The sequence below is a fragment of the Carcharodon carcharias genome, chromosome 15, assembly GCF_017639515.1.
Source record: "Carcharodon carcharias isolate sCarCar2 chromosome 15, sCarCar2.pri, whole genome shotgun sequence".
NCBI lineage: Eukaryota > Metazoa > Chordata > Chondrichthyes > Lamniformes > Lamnidae > Carcharodon > Carcharodon carcharias.
The window spans coordinates 64,327,501-64,349,015 of NC_054481.1; the positions used below are offsets into that span (position 1 = coordinate 64,327,501).

The following is a 21,515-nucleotide window of genomic DNA, read 5'->3' on the forward strand; positions in this document are numbered from 1 at the left end:
AATTTCTGCTACGGCATAGCTGTCCTGCTTGTATATGCCTTAATCCTTTAGTGGCTGTTTTTACAACCCATGGGTTAGACTATTCTGTTTCTGGTATCGTGATAAATCTTATTTCTAAGATGATTGTGGGTATGAACTGGTTTTAGATCCGTGAAGATGTCCTGATTCTCCTCCTGCACCTTGTCTTCAGTGGGTTCTAAAGTTAAATTGTTGGGTTTGGGAATTTTTGAATTTTGAACTTGACCATCTGGGCTTTTAGTTGGTCATTCTGCATAGACTGCAATTGCATTTCTCTTGTGGTTTGCGGAACAGTTGTTGTCTTAAGGCATAGCATCTTCGCTTTCTCTTTCATCTTGGGGATGGATTTTTCTCCAATCTATCCCATGTCCTCTGCCCTCAGGTAGCGATCCAGCTTCAACCATACTACCCTGTGGCACTTTGACTAGGTAAGGCATCTTCCTCATTTTCAGCCTGCCTGCTTGGGAACTCTCTTGGTCCCTATTTAAATTCTGGAAGAAAGTTTTTGCTGGTCATACCTCGGATGCATTTCCTTTAGCTTTTTCTGCTTTTATCTCAGTACTTTTGCTCTCCTTTGACCCTCTTTTGGCCCTTTTAAATTCTCCAGGCCCTACTCTGGCCTCTGGAGGTTTGGCTGCTTTAAATTCTATGAGCTCTAACTTAGCCCTTGTAAATTCTGCTGGCTTTCTTTAAAAAAACTTCTTTAGTCCTTACTGGCTCTATCCTTTCCTATAGGATTTTAGGGATTTCCTTAGCTCTCTACAGCTGAGCAGCATTTGCTTATTCCCATCATTTTCCCAGACTCCACAGACTGCTCGGACCACAGGACTGCACTTGCAGCTAAGTCACTGGCCAACAATAAATCCATCCCCCATTATGGCAAGCTCAGGATGACCCCAGCTGTCACTACCTCAGTGACCAACTTACTCTGCAAGTAAGTTTTAACTAAAGGAACCTTCAAGCATTTGCCAGTAAGCCCTTTTACCAATACCATGGTGTTTGTTCTACTTTGAAGTGGCATCTCTGCAACCTTTACTACAAGTAGGTTGTGAAGACAGTCAGTGTCCCTGAGGATAGTTATCTTTTTTCTCAGGGCATGGGATACAAAATGAGTCATTTTCCATTTGTACAAAAAAAAACTCTGGTAGGTATTCTGATTTCTTCTCCCCGTGCACCCACCCCCCACGCCCCCCCAAACCCCGTGCAGTTGAGCTCAAGCTCACTGTCCTCATGGCTGTAAATGCTGTCCTGATTGCAGTGCCACATATTGGTTTCTTTATGCCATTTTCTTCAATATACCTAGGTGCCCCATAGTGAAAACACATACGGCGGCCTCCTGCTAGTTTGTACTTCAAGTTCTTGCTTTCAAAAGTAGGGAGTCAGCCCTCCTTTTCTCTGGAGCTTGTTTCTGTTTCATCTACCCCCATCCTATCTTGCAGGAGTTAGTAAACCCAGGTTTATTCGGAGTTAGAGGTTTGTGGATCAATTCATAGTCTCTGCTATGATAGCTGTGTCCCTGTGTTTTGGAAACTCTTTGTTCCTCCACATGGGTTTTAAGGTTGTACAGGCAGCAGTTCCTAATCTTCTCCAACAAAATTATTTCCCTTGATCTGTCATGGGTATGGTCAATTTTTAGGACTCACATCCACTGGTCAAAAGTTAACTGTTTAAGTCTCTTGAATTTGAGGAAAGTTTGGGTGGGCTTATTCCAAGCGTTATGGAGTTGTTTACCCTCTTTAATTGATCTGCCAGCTTCTCAAAGGCTGTGAACGAGGTTTCTACATCCTCTTCTTCAAACTTAGGCACTAGTTCAGAATGCTTCTAAAGAATCAAATCCTGTTTCAAAGCTAGGAGCAGTTGAGTTACCAGTCACGACGACGGAAAGTGTGACTGAATGAGATCTACCTATAGCTTCACCAGCTAACCAAAAACATATTGAACTGTTTAAAGAGCACTGTTTTTAAAAAATACAAGAGAAATACTGACCAAAGGTAGCAACCACCAGTCACCTGATGTTGATCACTTTTCTGGAAAATTATGATATGAATTGCATGCTGACATATTGCTCATGGAATTCTACACCTGGGGGTGTCCAGATCCACTTCAAACAGGAGCTCTTGAAAAGAAGATACTAAAAATGCAAAGTGGTGGACTTCAATCAACTGTGATTCTGCCAAGACAATGGGAACTGCTAACCAGCTATATACTCAACAGACATTCAAAACCCCTGTGGAGGACAAAATATCCCGATCCCCTATTTGCTTCTACTATCTTGAAATGTGTCAAACGTTTCTGAGATGAAAGGTCAAAAATGTGATTACTTGTTCAACAACAATGGCTGCAAGACATGTTAATCAAATTCCTTCTTGGAATATACAGACAGGAGGTTTAAGAACTAGTTTTGCCAAGCCAGAAACAGAGAGAAATTTCAAAGTCAGCTGGAAAAAAAAACACTGAAGGGAGAAATAGAGAATCTCTCTCTCTCTCCCTGAAGCTAAAATTGACTCCAGCAAGGTGCAATCTACACCTCAAGGACAAGCAAAGGACTTAATCATAGGCCTTTTAACTTTAATTTGGACTCTGGCTTTTCTTACTTGTGTGTGCATATGCACGCGCGCGTGTGTGTGTGCATGTGTACGCGCGCGTGTGCATGTGTGCCCGCGCGTAGTCACAACTTTTAGCATTTTTTTCTCAGGTTAAGTAACTAATAAACTCACTCTTTCTTTGACTCAATAAAACCTGGTTTGATTGGTTCCTCATTGAAAAGTAAATACATTTGGATTGGAAAAGGCATCTACGAGGAAAAGAAATTTTAAAAAACCTTTGTCACGGCCAACCAATGGGTCTGAGTAAAGGAAAGCCAGTTCATTCCTCCTTACCCGGTCGTAACACTAGGTAAAGACAAATTCTCCCTAGCTGCTTCAATCAGCCTTAGTTCCCAAACCTTTTGTGCTTATAATTCTTTCTCCAGCTTTTCCAGCTGGAATTCTCCTTCTCCCTTGCCTGAAATTCTAACTCTAGCCTCTACTTCTCTAGGCGAATTTTGGTTAAGGTAACCTGGTCTGTTTCAGGTTCTATACCTTCTGCCTTTTCCAAGTCTATGAAAGGGTAAAATGCTCAACCAGCATCCTTAATACCTCAGGCTTCTGTGCTTTACGCATATGAAGTTTTACCTGCTTAGCTATGACTTTTAGCTGTTCTGTAATTAGGGATGCTAATCTAGCCCAAGTTAAGCCCTACTGTTGCACAAGTGCTTTTACATCCAAGTCAGCCATCTTACTTTCCATTGTTAATATTCACAAAGCTGACTGCTGTAATCGATTTTGTTTTTGTTTTAAAAATTTTGGCAATGTCACTTTTCCCTTCTACTTCCAATTTTCCTTCAAGTCCAATTTGGCTCATTTGCTCCAATGATTTAAGTCCCGGACGAAGGCCCCAATTCTGTCATGGTCAGAATGTATTTACTGTCTTACTGCCTGTAATCTGTATGTCTTGTATGGGGGGTTTGCCTTTTCTTACTAGTCATTCCAATTAGCATGCATTCTAATTAAGTAATTCAGCAGCAAACTTTTGCAAGTTTAAAAATAAAGATAATTTCTCCTTACACACTACTCTGAATTAACATACCATCACACATACGGTCTCACAAATGCACACTCATGCACAAAGATTGGAAGACTATGCATTTACAGATTACAGTTAATTTACGATTTACAGTTATAATTTCCTGTCTGGCACATGCCAGGCCTGCGGTTTCTTGAATGGATTAAATGATTTAAGGTTACAATAAGGGTCTTGTAAAGCGATGAGTTTTCAGCAGGTTGAAGTCGAATATCTAGGCAGTTGATCTAAGCAGTTGCTTCTCGGCTGAAATTTGAAACTGCAACAGGTTAAGTATTTTGGCTGCTTGATGACCAGAGTCTGGTTCTCAGACTGGCTGGTGACTGATAGATCTGAAAGGCAAAGATGGCACAACCTTTCACTGTAGCTGTTGTTTTGTTGGTGTTCTTCTGCCCCAGTCTCTTATGGCTCATGGGATAATATGGGATTTCGGTATCAGAAGCCAGTTTGGTCACATGGTCAATGGTCATTTTCCACCCAGAATGGCTTAATGCAAAATAGCCATTGACATACAAAAGGAGATAGATGGTCTCGTTTCACACTTAACTTGTGGATAACTGGCCTCAGCAGCTTTCTTTTGTTAAATTGCAAACCTGTAGACAAAGAATCCAGGATTCCATTGACTATGTTTTCAGTAAGCTTCGAACAATGGCAGGCTTGAATTCCAAAGATAACATTTGTCTTGGTATGTCCATTCCAGGAAAGAGTCCTCCACCCATGATTATTCAATGCAAAACTTTCCGGAAGCTTGATCGTCTGTGTTGAATAAGCAAAGGTCACTTGACCCCTTTAACAGCCCTCTTAATAGTCCACCAGTGTCCATTTTAAATAAATAACAGTTCCGGAAGTTCAGTCCATGCATGAAGTTGTGAAAATGACATGTCTTTACTGAACATGACAAAAATTAACAAAACTCAAAATGGGAACATCAGGTTGGTGCAATAGAAGGCTCTTGGAATTAAGGCACATGGCTGTGGCAGGTTATAGGGAGTTCTATTTTGAATGCAGATGGTACTATTTATAACCTGGGAGTGCTCAACGCATTTTTGGAGGGGAGGGGGCTGGGAGTACTGACGTTCTTAAACTTGATGAATACAAATTGTATAAGAAATATCCAAATGCTACTTGAGCAGGAGCAACAGGACTGTAGGGTCCTTCCAGATGGATTAATTTAGATAAACCAAACAGCCTACCACATCCTGTGAAGAACCATTTAAAAAAATCTTAAAATCAGTTGTGTGAATCTTCTCATTCTGTTGAAACTTTTTAGTGCCACAAGGAATGAAGGAAATTCAGAAAAAAGCCAAGTCAATTATGGATCCTTTGATTGCCCGATTAGTTCAGCACTCATGCAGTTGGTTTTCATACATACAGGTAAAGTTAACACAACTTTGCAATACATCTGTCAAACATATCAGCTTGAATATAGAAGACACATTTCGCTCCAATAACGGTTGATGCAGAACTTGTAGCCTGATCACTACAATGGAAACCACATGCAGCCATTAAGTGGAACAGTATGTTTTCATGTACACAACATAATGCTGTATATAAAAACCTACAACCCATTGTTAAAACACAACTTTTTCACAATGTAGAGTTGCGAACATCCATACAGGTCCAATACATGCATTAAAAACATTCTACTTGATGTCCTTGTGATGCAGCCCACTGATGAATCCATATACTTTAGAGCATACAGGGACTATGACTCATTAAGATGATACATTTTATTATGACCAGGTGAGAAGGGGTGAACTGGCGCCCCTCTATTCAATCTCCTCAATAGGTCACAACAATTTTTACAATGATATGCCTTTTGCAAATCAGAACGTAGTTAACTATTTAAGCTGTTAGCAATAAGGAGCCAATCAACCAAGGTTTTCTTGAATCAAAGAAAGGGCACATTTATTAAATATTACCCAAGAAAAATAATAAGCATGCAACGTCAAACATGTGGCCGTCATGCAGTCATTAGGACACACACACACCACACACACATATCAGAAATAAGAGTTAATATTCCAATAAAAAAGGTAGAAGAATATACGGTTGTGTCCTGTGATTGTCCTTGAGGCATAGATTTCAAACATTGTGGCTGATTTAGGTTAGCTGGTTACTTGGATGTGGCCAGATGTATAAGATGTTGCAATTATTACAGGGTCTCAGTTCGATGTTAAGTTTCTGATAAGGGTTGGCTTCCCAAACCGGGCAGCATGCTTATTCCGAGAGAGAGAGGGAGAGAGTGAGAAGTCCTCAGCTTGAATCCTCTGCTGAAGGCTTTCTGGACACAGCCCACGTCACTTGTAATATCTTTCTAGGCTGGCTGGCAATCTTGCCTTGAAATACTTCACCCATTGTATATTTCTGAGAGGTTTTGGGTGAGTCTGTGGAAGCCTTTGTGTTTCAATATTCAGTACTTTGCATTTTTAATGCCTCTTCCTGAGACAGTTTCGATGGGTGTCTGGATTACAGGAAATGTCTCTCTATTCACACTCCCAAGTGGGAGTTGTTGGTTTCGCACTTCCACCTTGGAATGTGGCCTTGCATTTTTTAAGCAGTTTGCTCTGTCTCAATTCAAATTACAAAATTTCCAGTCAGTTTGAAGTTGAAAAATCATATTTTCATATATAAAGGGCCACAGCCTTGTAACAATTCTGAGACAGACAAGAAAGCTGCAATGCCATTCATGACGGTGACAAAGTAGTAACATCTCTGGATTAGTAATCCAGAGGCCCAGGCTAAAGCTCTGGGGACCTGCTTTTAAATCCCACCAGCTGCCATGGTTGGATTTAAATTCAAATAATAAAAGAAAACTGGAATTGAAAACTAATCTCAGTAATGGTGACCATGACAACTATCATCAATTGCCATAAAAAACCATCCAATTCATTAGTGCTCATAAGGGAAGGAAATCTGCTATCCTTACTTGGTCTGGCCTATATGTGACTCCAGAGTCACAGTAATGTGGTAGATTCTTAACTGCCCTTTAAAACAGCCTAACAAACCACTCAGTTCAAGACAATTAGGGATGTTAGCCTTGCCAGCGACACCCACATCCCCATTAAAAAGCAGTAGGATATAAAAAAACAGAGCTCAAAGAGCAATGCAGCTAAAACCAGAGTAACAGTTTAATTTGGAAAACGAGTGGAACGAGAGAGGAGCAGCACCTGCCGGAGACAGTTAGGAAAATACATCACAAGCAAAAGTACAAAAGTTAATGGGACTGAAAATAACATACACATGTTATAATTAAATAAACTAAGAATACCTTATGTCATAAACCGGAGGGCGAAGATCATGTGGACCATGAGCAAATGCACAGTGAAGTCCATTTTTCACACAGTGTCCACGAGCATCTGTTTCATGGATGCATGTACCAGTCTTATAATAGCGTAGATGATACTTTCTTTCTGTGTCCCCAGTTGTTCGATGAAGATATGGGCAACTACAAAAGAAATAAAGTTTGTTTACATGATTAACTGCAGCTCTTCCACACCTATTGTTTATTACAGATTTGAAACATCATTTGACATCCTTCCTGAGGCAAGCTGTGTTTACTTTTTTCCTGACAATTTAAAATGACAGAAACTCTTCAGATTCCAGTCTAATTTATTAGGAAAGACAGTTTCATGATCATGTGGAAGTATATCTGGAATTCATGATCTCAGCTCAATTATCAATCACAGGGGCTTCCTTAGTTGGTTGGATGTCAGAAAACAATAAAGATTTAAAACCAGAGGGTCATTCTGCTGAAACCACAGATCAAAAGCATCAAGAGAGTCAGGACAAAAAAGCCGATTTGACCTCTTATACAACTGTATCATGGAAGAAAAAGGAAATTAACCTCAAATGAAAGAGAATAATGCAGTTATTGCCAGTTGACAGAAAAAAAATTGCAGTATTGTCCATTATTCAGCAAGATGGTACTCTCACTTTTACTCATACCCAAGATCTAACCCCTTTTATAGGAAAATAGGTCTTTCAAGGTAAGGGCAATTACATTGGCCGTTTGTTTAGTCATCATATATGTGCACCACACGCATTAAGTCACTTCCATCTTTATGCAAGCAGCTTCATAAGGATTTGGGTTAGATGCGATTGATTGTTGAAAATGCAAATTGCCAAGGCTGAACTCTTTGTGGATAACCCAACATGATTTACAGGATTCCAATGGCATTTGAAAAAGTACAGCTCTAACATTAAGCTTTTTTTGGAGTGGCCTTTGAAAAACACTAAAATTAATATGTAACTTGAAGTAATACATGGATGCAAAGTTTTAGTAGTACAAGGTATATGCAGATGCCCTTCTAATCACTTTAGTTGCTCAGGAGGTTATGCCCCTGGCTTAAAATACTTAATAATTCTAATCAATAATGATGGAAACAAGATAAATGGGCAGCAAGCCTCTGAACAATGGCATTCCGTGATAGCACAACTAAATTAAGAAGTTCAATGTTTTTAATAAGTCCCAAAGTACTTTTGTACCTGGGTAGAGTGGACGTGGGGAAGATGTTTGCATTAGCAGGAGAGACTAGGACCCGAGGGCACAGCCTCAGAGTAAAAGGAAGACCTTTTAGAACAGAGACGAGGAGAAACTTCTTTAGCCAGAGAGTGGTGAAGCTATGGAATTCATTGCCACAGAAGGCTGTGGAAGCCAGGTCATAGAGTTTATTTAAGACTGAGGTAGATAGGTTCTTGATTGGTAAAGGGATCAAAGGTTACGGGGAGAAGGCGGGAGAATGGGGTTGAGAAACTTATCAGTCATGATTGAATGGCGGAGCAGACTCAATGGGCCAAATGGCCTAATTTCTGCTCCTTTGTCTTATGGTCTATGGTCTACTTTTCCATCTTCTTCCTCCATAGATACACACATTAGCTGCGGTCAAATTGCTCTAAGGCTCCAACACTCCCTAAGGTATTCCTCAAAGATTTCCCTCCTCATTTTAGGGATATATAGCTCTCATGAGCCAAAGAAGGACAAAAGATAGAAATCAAAACCTCACTCCGTGCCATAGCACTACATATTGGCACTTCAACAGTCTGTACTGCTGGTTTGACAAGGCAGATAACTACAGAAACTTGAAAACTTAAATGCTGAATGCATATTCCACATTGAAGAAGAGCTAAATACAGGATCACAATTAAAGAACTCACGACAATAATCACAATTTAACTACTACGTTCTTTCAAGTCCAAAGTAGGAAAGATTTAGTTGGACGAAACAAGCTTTCTGATGGATTTGACAGTCAGATTTGTCAGCTAATTACCAATGAAAATCCACAATCCTAGAAAAATATTAGAAAAGCTGCCCAATGTACATTTGTTCAAAAATGTTGTTTTCTACTACAATTCTTCTGTGTCATCCCTTATATTAACAGCATCACTGGTTTTGAGAGCAGTTCAAGACCACAAAACCTCAATTCTAGACTTCAAATGCAATAGCTGATGCAAAATACCCAAGCATGATTTATAAATTGCATGAAAAGTGAATTGTAAGAAATGTTTATGAGCGCTAAGTTTGGAACCCAAGACCAACAAAAGTATATTTTGTGCTTCTAGGACTAATGATTCAAGGGAAATATGCAATAATTAAGACAAATGCAATCTACAGCTGTATGGCCACCAGTCTTTGGTTGACATAAGCTACCAACAATTTCACATCCCATACAAGCAGAAGTGGTAAATAATCAATATCACAGTTGAGCGCTGCTGTCCAGAAGGAATTCCTGCCTCAGTGGCTAAAAATCAAGTTAACTGGGGCCAGCATCAAGCTCCATCAGTGCTAGGTCATACTCAACTTGGCCATGAAAATTCATTTCTAGAAATGTGTGTTTTTTTGGTACTTATGACCTTGTAAACATCAAATTTAGCAGATTGTGTGCATCAGTGCTCAATGAAGTTTGCAATGAGGACTCTTGCCTGAGTCAGAAGTTTGTGGGTTTGAGTCCCAGTTCCACAGCCTTGAGCAGATAATCTACATTGACACCCAGTGCAATTCTGAAAGGGTGCTGCACTATCGGAGGTACAATCTTTCAGATGAAGCATTAAATTGAAACCTCGCTGTGCTCTCAGGTGCACAGAAAAGATCCCACTGCGTGATTTGAAGAGAAGGGGTATTCATTTGGTAGCACAGAACTTGAGTATTGCTGAAAAAAAAACATTTTTTGTCGAAACTTTTCGTCTTGCACTCACTAGGGCAATTTGCAAGAAAATGCCAGTAACTCTTTCGAGTACAAACACGTTTCCATCTGTTCCTATTCAGATGAAGTTACATTGTTTTTCAGAGTTTGCCATTGTGAGATTTGAACTCTTGATAATCTTTTAAATTCCAGCAGATGGCCTTCCCACCGCCTACCTGTCCACCTCTGACCTGTCTGAAGTTTTACAGGGGTGTGTCAGGGAGGGATTGGAAGATCCACAACTCTTTCAAGTACAAACCCGTTTCCATCTGTTTCAGATGAAGTTACATTGTTTCATAGTTTGCCATTGTGAGATTTGAACTCTGGATCTTGGGGTTACAAGCCCAGTACCATAACCACTTGGCTATTTAGGCCAAGCTATGTAACTCTTTCGTGTACAAACCCATTTCCATCTGTTTCAGATGAAGTTATGTTTTTTCATAGTTTTTCCATTGTGAGATTTGAACTCTTGATAGTTTTGCCATTGTGAGATTTGAACTCTTGATCTTGGGGTTACAAACCCAGCACCATAACCACTTGGCTATTTAGGCCAAGCTAATATTGTAACTCTTTCAAGTACAAACCCGTTTCCATCTGTTTCAGATGAAGTTACATTGTTTCATAGTTTGCCATTGTGAGATTTGAACTCTTGATACTCTTTTTGAGTAAACCTGTTTCCATCTGTTTCAGATGAAGTTACATTGTTTCATAGTTTGCCATTGTGAGATTTGAACTCTTGATCTGGGGGTTACAAACCCAGTACCATAACCACTTGGCTATTTAGGCCAAGCACAAGAAAATGCCAGTGGGAAACAACAAATTTATACTGCATGAGAAGAGTGTGCTGATTGGTTGGCAAGTAGACTCTGATTGCTAGAGGCGTTGCTATGGAGAATGCATCAGCTGATGGTGATTGATAATTAACAGCCAAGCATTGTTTGAAATTTAAACCAGACCGCTTGACTCTGATTGGTCAAGACACTGCCCTGGGGAGTGAACCAGCGAAGGCTGTCACTTATTTTGCTTAGCTGAAGGCAGCACAATATAGGTACATATTCTTTCTGCCTGCAAAGAACAGGGCCCTGTTTATTAATACATGCAGCTTCCAGTACACGCAAACGCATCACACCGCAGGCCCAACCAACAATCTTAAATTAGTTGTCAGTGTAATTCTTCGAACACTGAATATTACTTAGTAAATGTTGTCCAATTGCAGAATTACATCCAATGTTGGACAGGGCAAGGTGCAGACCGTACCTACCAACCCATGCTTGCAAAACTCAAAACAGTGTCCAACATTCGATGTGAATACAGGATTGGACAACATTTGCTGAATCATCCTCAATGTGCTAAGAATTACCCTGACAATCAATTTAAGATTTGTCAGTCGGGCTCACAGTTGATGCATTTGCGTGTACTGGAAGCTGCATATATTAATAAACAAGGTCCTGTTCTTTGCAGGTAGAAAGAATATGTACATATATTGCGGTTTCTTCCACTAAACAAAATAAATGACAGCCATTCGCTGACTCATTCCCCAGGGCAATGTCTTGACCAATCAGGGTCAAGTTGCCTGGTTTAAATTTCAAACAATTTTGAAAAAAAATTCATTCATGGGATGTGAGCGTCAGGCGAGGCCAGCATTTCCTGCCCAGTGCCAATTCTTGGCAGTTAACTGTCAGTCAACATCAACTGGTGCATTCTCTATGGCACTGTCGCTAGCAATCAGAGTCCATCTGCCAACCAATATGCACTCTCTTCTCATACAGTATAAAGTTGTTGTTTCACATGACATTGGCATTTTCTTATGAAGTGTCCTGATGAGTGCAAGATGAAAAGCTTGGACAAAAATGACTTATTTTCAGCAAGAAGCAAGGGAATGCTCTCCAGTGTTCTGGCCAACATCTCAAACTGATTAGCTGATCATTATCACATTGCTGTTTATGGGAGCTTGCGGTGCACAAATTTGCTGCTGTGCTTCATACATTACAACAGCGGCCACTCATAAAGCCCTCTGGGGTATTCTGAGGTTGTGACAAGTGCTATTTAAATGCAAGTATTTCCTTTGATATTTAATACATCATCAAAGTACCTAGCATGACAAATACTGAAGGAAACCAGAAATCATTACCACATTCCAATGGTAAGGAGCAGATGGAAAGATGAAGGAAAAGAAAACTCATAGCATGAGTCACGCAATTTTTTTTGGTGGGGGAGGGATGTTGTGCTGTAGTGACAGCATACAAGATTTTCTTTTAAATAAAGCGAGTGTGATAAAACTTTTTCGTAGACTTATGTCCATGTGGGGAATTTTGCTCATGGCATTAGCATAATTGAAGCATAGGTGTTAAATGCCTATTTGAATGACTGTGTTATGCATTTTTAAACAGGATTTCCTCTATTCAGATTGAACAAACGTATTCATCGTGAATGTCAAGAATAAGGGAACTAACACCACTCACATATATGTGAATTATCTATTACAGCATTTCAAGTGTAATATTTAGAGGAGTAATAACTTGTCTTCAGGAAACTCAGATGATACTTCATGCAAGTAAGTAAAAGGCATTTTTTAAAAAAATTATTTTTCAGGAAAAATTTTACATTTTCCAGATTGATAGTTCAACACCAAACAGGTTTTTAAAAAATTGGACAACTAAACTCAGCAGATTTCATCAGAAATTTTCCAGCATGAGCTATGTACCTCAGAGTTCAATGTCACAACTCATGCCAAACGTGGTAGAAGACAACCAAACTTGCTGAATTAAGCTTGGCAGCAGCAACAGTTGCTTCTCAAAATGGAAACAAAAATATTGCATTTAATCTAGAGAAGCCATTTAAAAGGGTATTAAGGAACCACGGTCTAGGCCAGGAAAATTTTTAGTCGACAGTAGTCTTTTGCACTTCAGGTGTTCATAGAACTGCAAAATTAGTTTGCTTTACCTGGAAAAAAAAACTGCATATAATGTCAGCACATCCAGAGAATACATTTAATCCAATATGCAGATTTCTTAAAATGGGACAAGTTTTGTTCCGTCAGTCATGCAATTCTCCAAGACAAATTAGGGGCACAGAAAAGGGTTCTGGATAACAGGCACACGGCCCATTATAGGATCTAATATAAAGCTGTTGAAAAAAGACTGAATCTGAAGATTTAAAAGTACTCTGTTATATTCTGTGCCCAATAAAGTTGGACATGTGCAAAGCTTAATGAGTTGAGCACAATCGATTGCCCTGCAGATTCAATTATTGCCACCTCGAATCCAATTATAGCAATTATAAACATGAGGACACCAAAATAGACAGAAATTACAGAAATATAACAGGCTGAAGTTGGGCCACATAAAAATTATGCAATTGAGCATTCTCCATGTACTGACAAAAAGTGGGTGACATTTTAAAAGTAATTTGTAGATCAAACAGCATATTTAGAGATTCTATCACCAGTGGGATTATAAATCAAAACAGCGGCAACACTGCACGGGATTACAAAACTGAAATGCCCGCTGGAGCCATTTATTCTCAGGTTCACCATTAATCTGAGTAGATCTGTCATTTAGAAATAGTAGTGCATATTTAACTGGAAACATTTGAAATGAAGGTGCTGCAAGTCTTCACATGTTCGATTATCATAATCTACAAACGAGCAACCTAGTTTATAAAACACCAGTTTCCCTCCAACACACTTTGGTTTTACGTAATCCACAGTGATCTACTCAAGTAATTTATTCAATATCTAAATGCCCAGACATACCGCAAGAAATTCCTCAACCTCTCTACATCTGTGTTGTGCTATATTACCCAGTCGCTAATACAGCACATTTTTTGCAAATTTCCATTTATCCCCAAAGTAATTTAACAAATTGTGGGATTAGTCAGATATCAGCCTTTCTGCAATTCAACCAAGTTGGTAAAAAAGAACCCACACATATTACAGTGAACAAACCCACTTCAAAACAAATACAACCATATGAAAAGTTGTCTCTTGCATTCTGCAAGTGATGAATCAGATTTACCAACATATGGAATTAATGCCTACAAACGTGCATAAAATGTGTTCAGAACTTTCTCCAATGTTCAGGTAAGGTCTCTGCACTAAATTATATTAGAAAGAACTTTATGCTGAAATGCATAACTCAAAACAATTATCACAAACAGAACGTATTCTTATTTACATTTAAACATAATAGAAAACCCCCTTGCTACTCTTGGTTTAGTACACACAACCAGGTTAACATGTACAATGATATTTAGTACAAGTGAGTAGGCATTATTTTAGCACAATTATACCAGTCTGACTTTTAACTGGAACATTTTAACAGAACTAAACATACGTAACATCTTTTTAGTTGATCGACATTAGCAAAGTAACACAGAGCACAACCACAATTCAGAGGCACATGTTTTTTGTGCAAAATCAATGAGATGACATTTCTCTCGAAGTAAACATGAAATGTTCTATCCTTATTTTATAAACAGTCTACCCCTGCCAAAAAATTGTGGAATATTTTACAAATAATATTTCTTAAAGCTCAGCATTAACAAAGCCTCTTGTGGAAATAGGCAAGAGTGGCAAATAGCCAGAGCAGGACTGAACCAATTATAAGCAATTCAGTTGTTCAGCTAGGCATTGGATGAAACTTTCATGGATGTAAAGTGGTGCTTCACAAGGAGGTGGAACTTGTGGGGGGAACGAGTTCCACTAAGCAGAATATCTGGACCGGACGACTGGGACAGCAGCTGTAGCCTCAAACAGTGCCCTCTCCAAACTGATTGAAATTGTATGCAGCAGGATTCCCATAAAGGACATACTCCAGGAGCCTGTGTATAGAACCTGGTTAGGGAATGCGGAACACTGGGGAAAGCCAAAGATATCGACTATTCCTTCCCCACCCTACTGTCTTCTCTTTGGCTAACCCAGATTGTAAGAATCTTAACATCTTGTTTTCTTCTTAAAGTGTCAGCCATGATTCAGTTGGTAGCATCCTTGCCCCTGAATTACCAGATTCTGGGTTCACACCAGGGCTTAAGCAGAAAAATCCAGGTGACACTCCAGTGCAGTACTGAGGGAGCATTACATTGTGCTATCTTTTGGATGAGACAATAAACCGAGGCCCATCCGCCAGCTCAGGTGGATGTAAAAGACCCTATATTACAACATTAATGGACTAGTAATCCAGAGACCCAAGGTAATGCTCTGGGGACCCAGGTTCAAATCCCACTACAGCAGATAGTGGAATTAGAATTCAATAAAGATCTGGAATTAGAAGTCTAATGATGACCATGAAACCATTGTCAATTATTGTAAAAACCCATCTGGCTCACCAATGCACTTTAGGGAAGGAAATCTGCCATTCTTACCTGGTCTGGCTTAAATGTGACTCCAGGTACACAGTAATATGGTTGACTCTTAAATGGCCGAGCAAGCCACTCAGCTGTATAAAACTTCTACAAAGTCTCAAAAAAGGACCTACACTATAGGGACTGCAGCAGTTCAAGAAGGAAGCTCACAACCACCTTCTCAAGGGCAACTATGGATAAGCAATAAATGTTGGCCCAGGCAGTGGAGCCTACATCCTGTGAATGAATTATTAAAAAGTGACTATACTTCAAAAAGTACTTCATTGGCTGTAAAGAGCTTTGAGATGCCCAGTGGTCATGAAAAGTGCTTTTTAAATGCAAGTGTTTCTTCCTTAATTAAATTTTAAATCCTGCATCCTATCCAACATATTGCATTTAAAATCCTTGACCCCAGCTATAAACTCCCCCATGGTGTTTCCTTATCACAACCCTGAAATCTTCTCTGATCATACGCGCTGTCCCAAATGCTCGATTCCACAGACTCCAACTTTCTTTACAACCCCTCCTCCCACTATTGGAGCTAAAGTGTTCAGTCTTTCCAATCCTACTCATTGGGACTTACTATCAAAACCTCATCCCCTCTGTCTATTGTTATCTCCTTGACCAAGCTTATGATTACCTCTCCCTGCATCTCCCTTCTGGATTGGCATCTATTTTCCTTACACCTATTTCTTAAGTGCCTTTGGATATTTCTTAAAGATGCTGTTATACAAATATCGTGGGGCCTCGAATTTATATTATAGTCACGAAAGGCCGAATCTTAACTCCCGAGTCAGGGAAATTCACAACTCTGCAAACCCGAATCAGAAGAAAGTGCCCTGGACATCCCTATAGCCCTTTGTAGCCCCTATGCCAGCTCATGCCATCCATGACTCCTCACATCCCCATGGTCTTTTATAGCTCCTATACCAACTTAGTGCCAACCCATGACTCCCACCCACCACCCTTTGCCCTTACACACTCTATGTCAACTCACCTAGTGTCCACTACAAGCAGACCTCAGGACACATGCTAGCTCTAAGTGTCTACTGATGACTTCACTACTTAAAAAATATACTTTAATTGATTAAAAACCCATTCAATACATTTAAATTTCTTCAACTACTCAATCTTTATGAAAATAAACATTCCATGAAGTACTTAATCCCTTATAAAAACAAGTATTTGTATTGATAGCCAAAGACTTTGCAACCATTCGGGGCTGTCAAGCTGACTTAACTTACAGCATCACGCTGCCGCTGCCACTGCCACCAAACCCCCCCCCCACCAAACTGGTAAAAAGTTGTGACATCAGTCACTCAGCACTAACCCTATAATGATAACCCTCAGGCTTACATCAATGGACAGAGTGATATGTACACAGCTACAGCAGGCTTTATTTTTAAATAAAGGGCTTTGCAATTTAAATGCTGTGACAGCCTGACAGTTCCAATAAGTTTATTCACTTTTTACACAGATCCATGTCTATTTTTAATAATCCCAAAGGGCACCCTACCTCTCCAAATGACTCCAGCTCAAATGCCTAAAGCCCATGAGTTGTGTCCTCCACATCCCACTAACGAAAATTGCATCCTTTGAAGGAAGCTGCACTCTTACATGTGCAGCTGCCTCCGTGAACCACAGATGTGCAAACTATGACCCGCCCCAACACCCATCCCCCCACAGCAAAAATGGTAGGTGCCAGGTTCAGGACTTCCAGAATTGGGGCTCCAGTGCCATTTTGGCTAAGTCAGAAACCCCTTCCGTTCTTGCAAAAATTCAGGTCCAAGAATGAGGAAAATGGTTAGCACAAAGCTCTTTTCACAGGAGTTCTGGATATGGAATACTTTGTCACAGAAAGTGATCAAGTTATCCTTTAGATAAATATTTGAAATGGGAAGAAATGGAGAAGAGTGTGGTCTTTCTGATGAGACATCAAACAGAGGCCCTGCCTACTCTCTCAGGTAAATATAAACGACTCCATGACACTCTTTCAAGGCGGGGGCGGAGATTATCTGGTCTTTCACACATTGCTGTTTGAGGGAGATTGCTTTACACCAATTGGCTCCTGCATTTCCAACATTACAACAGTGACTGCGCTTCAAAAAAAAACTTCATTGGCTATAAAGATCCTGCAGTTGTGAAAGGCACTACATAAATGCAAGTATTTCTTTCAACTCACTCTTCCTTCTGTGCAAAGCTTGTTTTTCAAACTTTCTTCTGACTATAAAATATGTACTTTAATAAAGCTTAAAATTTGCTGGTGAAACAATTTCTAAAAAGATTCTGAAGTTCCTTGCTTGGGACAAGTTCTTTAGCATTCGTCACATAGAATTTTACAGCACAGTAGTAAGTTATTCAACCCAACAGGCTCCACACAAGCCTCCAGCCACTTCCTCACACCCAATTTGGTTGAATGGAATAGAGGAAATAGGAGCAAGACGATGCCATTCAGCCCCTCAAGCCTGCAGTGTCATTTAACTAGATTATGGCTGATCTTCTACCTGAAGGCCATTTTCACCGCACTATCCCCATATCCCTTGATATCTTTAATATCTGGAAATCTATTATACGAATTAGGAGCAGGAGTAGGCCATTCAGCACCTTGAGCCTGCTCTGCCATTCAACAAGATCATGGCTGATCTGATTATGTCAACTCCATATTCCCATAATCGCCCAATAACCTATCACCCCATTGTTTATCAATAATCTATCTAGCTCTGCCTTAAAAACATTCAAAGAATCTGCTATGGACTCTCTCTATCAATCTCTGTCTGAAACAAACTCAGTGACTGAACCTCCAAAACCCTCTGGGGTAGAGAATTCCAAAGTTTCACCACCCTCTGGATGAAGAGATTCCACCTCATCTCAGACCTAAATGGACTGCCTCTTATTCTGAGACTCTGTCCCCTGGTTCATGACATCCCCAGCCAGGGGAATGGCAGTATTTCCAAACTTTGATACAATTATGCATACATCTAAAAGTGGAGTTGCTCTTTAGAAGAAACTTTTGCTGTGTAATGGATGAGAGCTATTCAGAGAGTTAGGTCCTCTATCAAAGGCCTGCTTCAGAACCTTATGATCTCAATTGGGTATGAAAAAAAAAACACATTTTTCATTAGGACATTCAGCAGAGTATTTAGGTCTTGAAGCACTCAGTTACATACTACAAAGTCAGTGATCTGTTATATACTTTAAGTATCCTATCAGACACCAACTCAAGTTTTGAAACCAAACAACCACCACTACAACACAGTGTACATCAAATTAGAAACAAATACTTCTGGTTTAAACATTTTTACAAGATGGATTATAGAACCATAGAAACTTACAGCACAGGAGGCAGGTCCATGCTGGCTCTCTGTAAGATCAACTCAAGCTGCTGCCCACTCCTTTGTCTTTTCCCCATAGATTTTTTTTCTCTACAGACAACAATCCAATTTCATTTGAAAGCCATGATTGAATCTGCCAGCACCACATTCTCAGGCATTACATTCCAGGTCCTAATCCCTCGCTATGTAAAAATGCTTTATGTCATAAAAAATCATAGAACATTTATGACACCAGAGACCCTTCAACCAATTGTTTCCATGCCAGGCGAAGAGCTACTCAGCCTAATCCTACCTTCCAGCACTAGGTCTGAAATCCTGCAAGTCACAGCTCCACACGCCACCTCTGTTATTTTTGCCAATCACCTTAAGTCGGTATCTTCTAGCTCTTGACCCCATGGCAATGGGAAATTTCTCCCTATCTACTCTGTCCAGAACCCTCATGATTTTGAACACTTCTCTCAATATTCTTTTCTTGAATGACAACAACCCCAGTTTCTCCGATCTATCCACATAACTGTAGTCCTGCATCCCCGGACCCATTCTTGTGAATCAGTTCTGCACTCTCTCTAATAAATGTACATTCTTTCCAAAGTATGGTGCCCAGAGTTAAAAAAATTAGTCCAATTGAGGACGAAGCAGCACTTTATAATGATTCACCATCACTTCCTTGATTTTAAAGAGGGACATGTTAACAAAGCTTTTTCTCAGGAATTATATGGGAAATTGTGCACTCATCAGGACAAATGCAAGAATGTCAAATTTCAAATGATCACAACAATTTTTTATTCATTCATGGAATGTGGACGTTTCTGGCTACACCAGCATGTATTGCCCACCCCTAATTGCCCTTGAGAAGGTGGTGGTGAGCTGCCTTCTTGAACCGCTGCAGTCCTGTGGTGTAGGTACACCCACAGTGTTGTTCGGGAGGGAGCTCCAGGATTTTGACCTAGGAACAGTGAAGGAACGGCACTATATTTCCAAGTCAGGATGGTAAGTGACTTGAGGGGAACAAGCAGGTGGTGGTATTCCCATACGTCTGCTGCCCTTGTCCTTCTAGACAGTAGTGGTTGTGGGTTTGGAAGGTACTGTCTAAGGAGGCTTGGTGTATCTTGTAGACTGTACACACTGTACACACTGCTGCCACAGAGCATCAGTGGTGGAGAGAGTGAATGTTTGTGGATAGGGTGCCAATCAAGTGGGCTGCTTTGTCCTGCATGGTGTCAAGCTTTGAGTGTTGTTGGAACTGCACTCATCCAGGCAAGTGGAGAATATTCCATCACACTCCTGACTTCTGCTACATAGATGGTGGACAGGCTTTGGGGAGTCAGGTGGTGAGTTACTCACCACAGGATTCCCAGCCTCTGATCTGTTCTTGTAGCCACAGTATTTATTTATATGGCAATTCCAGTTAGGTTTCTGGTCAATGGTAATGCCCAGGATGTTGATAGTGGGGGATTCAGCAATGGTAAAGCCATTGTATATCAAGGGATAATAGTTAGCTTCTCTCTTGTTGGAGATGGTCATTGCCTGGCACTTGTGTAGCACAAATGTTACTTGCCATTGTTCGCCCAAGCCTGGATATTGTCCAGGTCCTGCTGCATTTGAACATTAGCTGCTTCAGTATCTGAGGAGTCAGGAATTATATGGGACATTGTGCAATCATCACTTCTGACCTTATGATGGAAGGAAGGTCATTGATGAAGCAGCTAAACATGGTTGGGCCGCGGACACTACCCTGAGGAACTGCTACAGTGATGTCCTGGAACAGAAATGACTGACCTCCAACAACCACAGCCTCCTTCCTTTGTGCTAGGTATGACTCCAACCTACAGAGAGTTTTCCCCGATTCCCATTGACTCCTGTTTTGCTAGGGCTCCTTGATGCAAAATCGGTCAAATACTGCTTTATTGTCAAGGGCAGTCACTCTCACCTCACCTCTGGAGTTCAGCTCTTTTGTCCATGTTTGAACCAAGGCTGTAATGAGGTCAGGAGCCGCGCGGCCCTGACAGAACCCAAACCAAGCATCAATGAGCAAGTTATTACTATACAAGTGCCGCTTGATAGTGCTATCACTTTACTGATGGTCGAGAGTAGATTGATGGGCAGTAATTTGCCGGGTTGGATTTGTCCTGCTTTTTGTATACAGGATATAGCTGGGCAATTTTCCACATTGACAGATAGATGCCAGTGTTGTAGCTGTATTGGAACAGCTTGCAAAGGGCGCAGCAAGCTCTGGAACATAAGTCTTCAATACTATTGCCGGAACATTGTCAGGGACCCTAGTCTTTGCACTACCCAGTACCTTCTGACGTCTCTTTATATCACGTGGAGTGAGTTGAATTGGCTAAGGACTGGTTTCTGTGATGCCGGGGACTTCCGGAAGAGGCTGAGATGGATCATCGACTCAGCACTTCTGGCTGAAGATTGCTGCAAATGCTTCAGTCTAATGCTTTGCACTGCTGTGCTGGGCTCCTCATCATTGAGGATAGACATATTTGTGGAGCCTCCTCCTTCAACGAGTTTTGTAGTTGTCCACCACCATTCATGACTGGATTTGGCAGGACTGCAGAGCTTAGATCTGATCCGTTGGTTGTGGAATCACTTAGCTCTGTCTTTCGCTTGCTGCTTATGTTGTTTGGCACACAAGCAGTCCTGTATTGTAGTTTCACCAGGTTGACACCTCATTTTTAGGTATGCGTGTCGCTGCTCCTGGCAAGCCCTCCTGCCCTTTTCATTGAAACATGGTTGATCCCCTGGTTTGGTGGTTGTGGTAGAATGGGGTATATGTCAGGCCATGAGATTACAGATTGTGGTTGAGTATATTTCTGATGCTGCTGATGGCCCACTGCCCCTCATAGATGCACAGGCTTCAGTTGCTAGAAATGTTCGAAATCTATTCCATTTAGCACGGTGGTAGTGCTACACAACACGATGGAGGGTACTCTCAATGTGAAAGACAGGACTTCGTCTCCATAAGGATTGTGCAGTGGACACTCCAACCAATATGGTCATGGACAGGTGA

General features: G+C 40.6%; 1 protein-coding gene across 5 annotated transcripts in view; it reads right to left on the minus strand.

The window, feature by feature from the left end:
* The window catches only part of unkl (unk like zinc finger), a 154,415-nt gene that overhangs the window by 69,386 nt on the left and 63,514 nt on the right, over positions 1–21,515 (minus strand). For all 5 annotated transcript variants that reach the window (XM_041205958.1, XM_041205957.1, XM_041205956.1 and 2 more), the window contains exon 3: positions 6,911–7,087. In XM_041205958.1, coding sequence (XP_041061892.1) covers positions 6,911–7,087 — 177 coding nt within the window. The remainder of the gene's footprint in view (positions 1–6,910; positions 7,088–21,515) is intronic.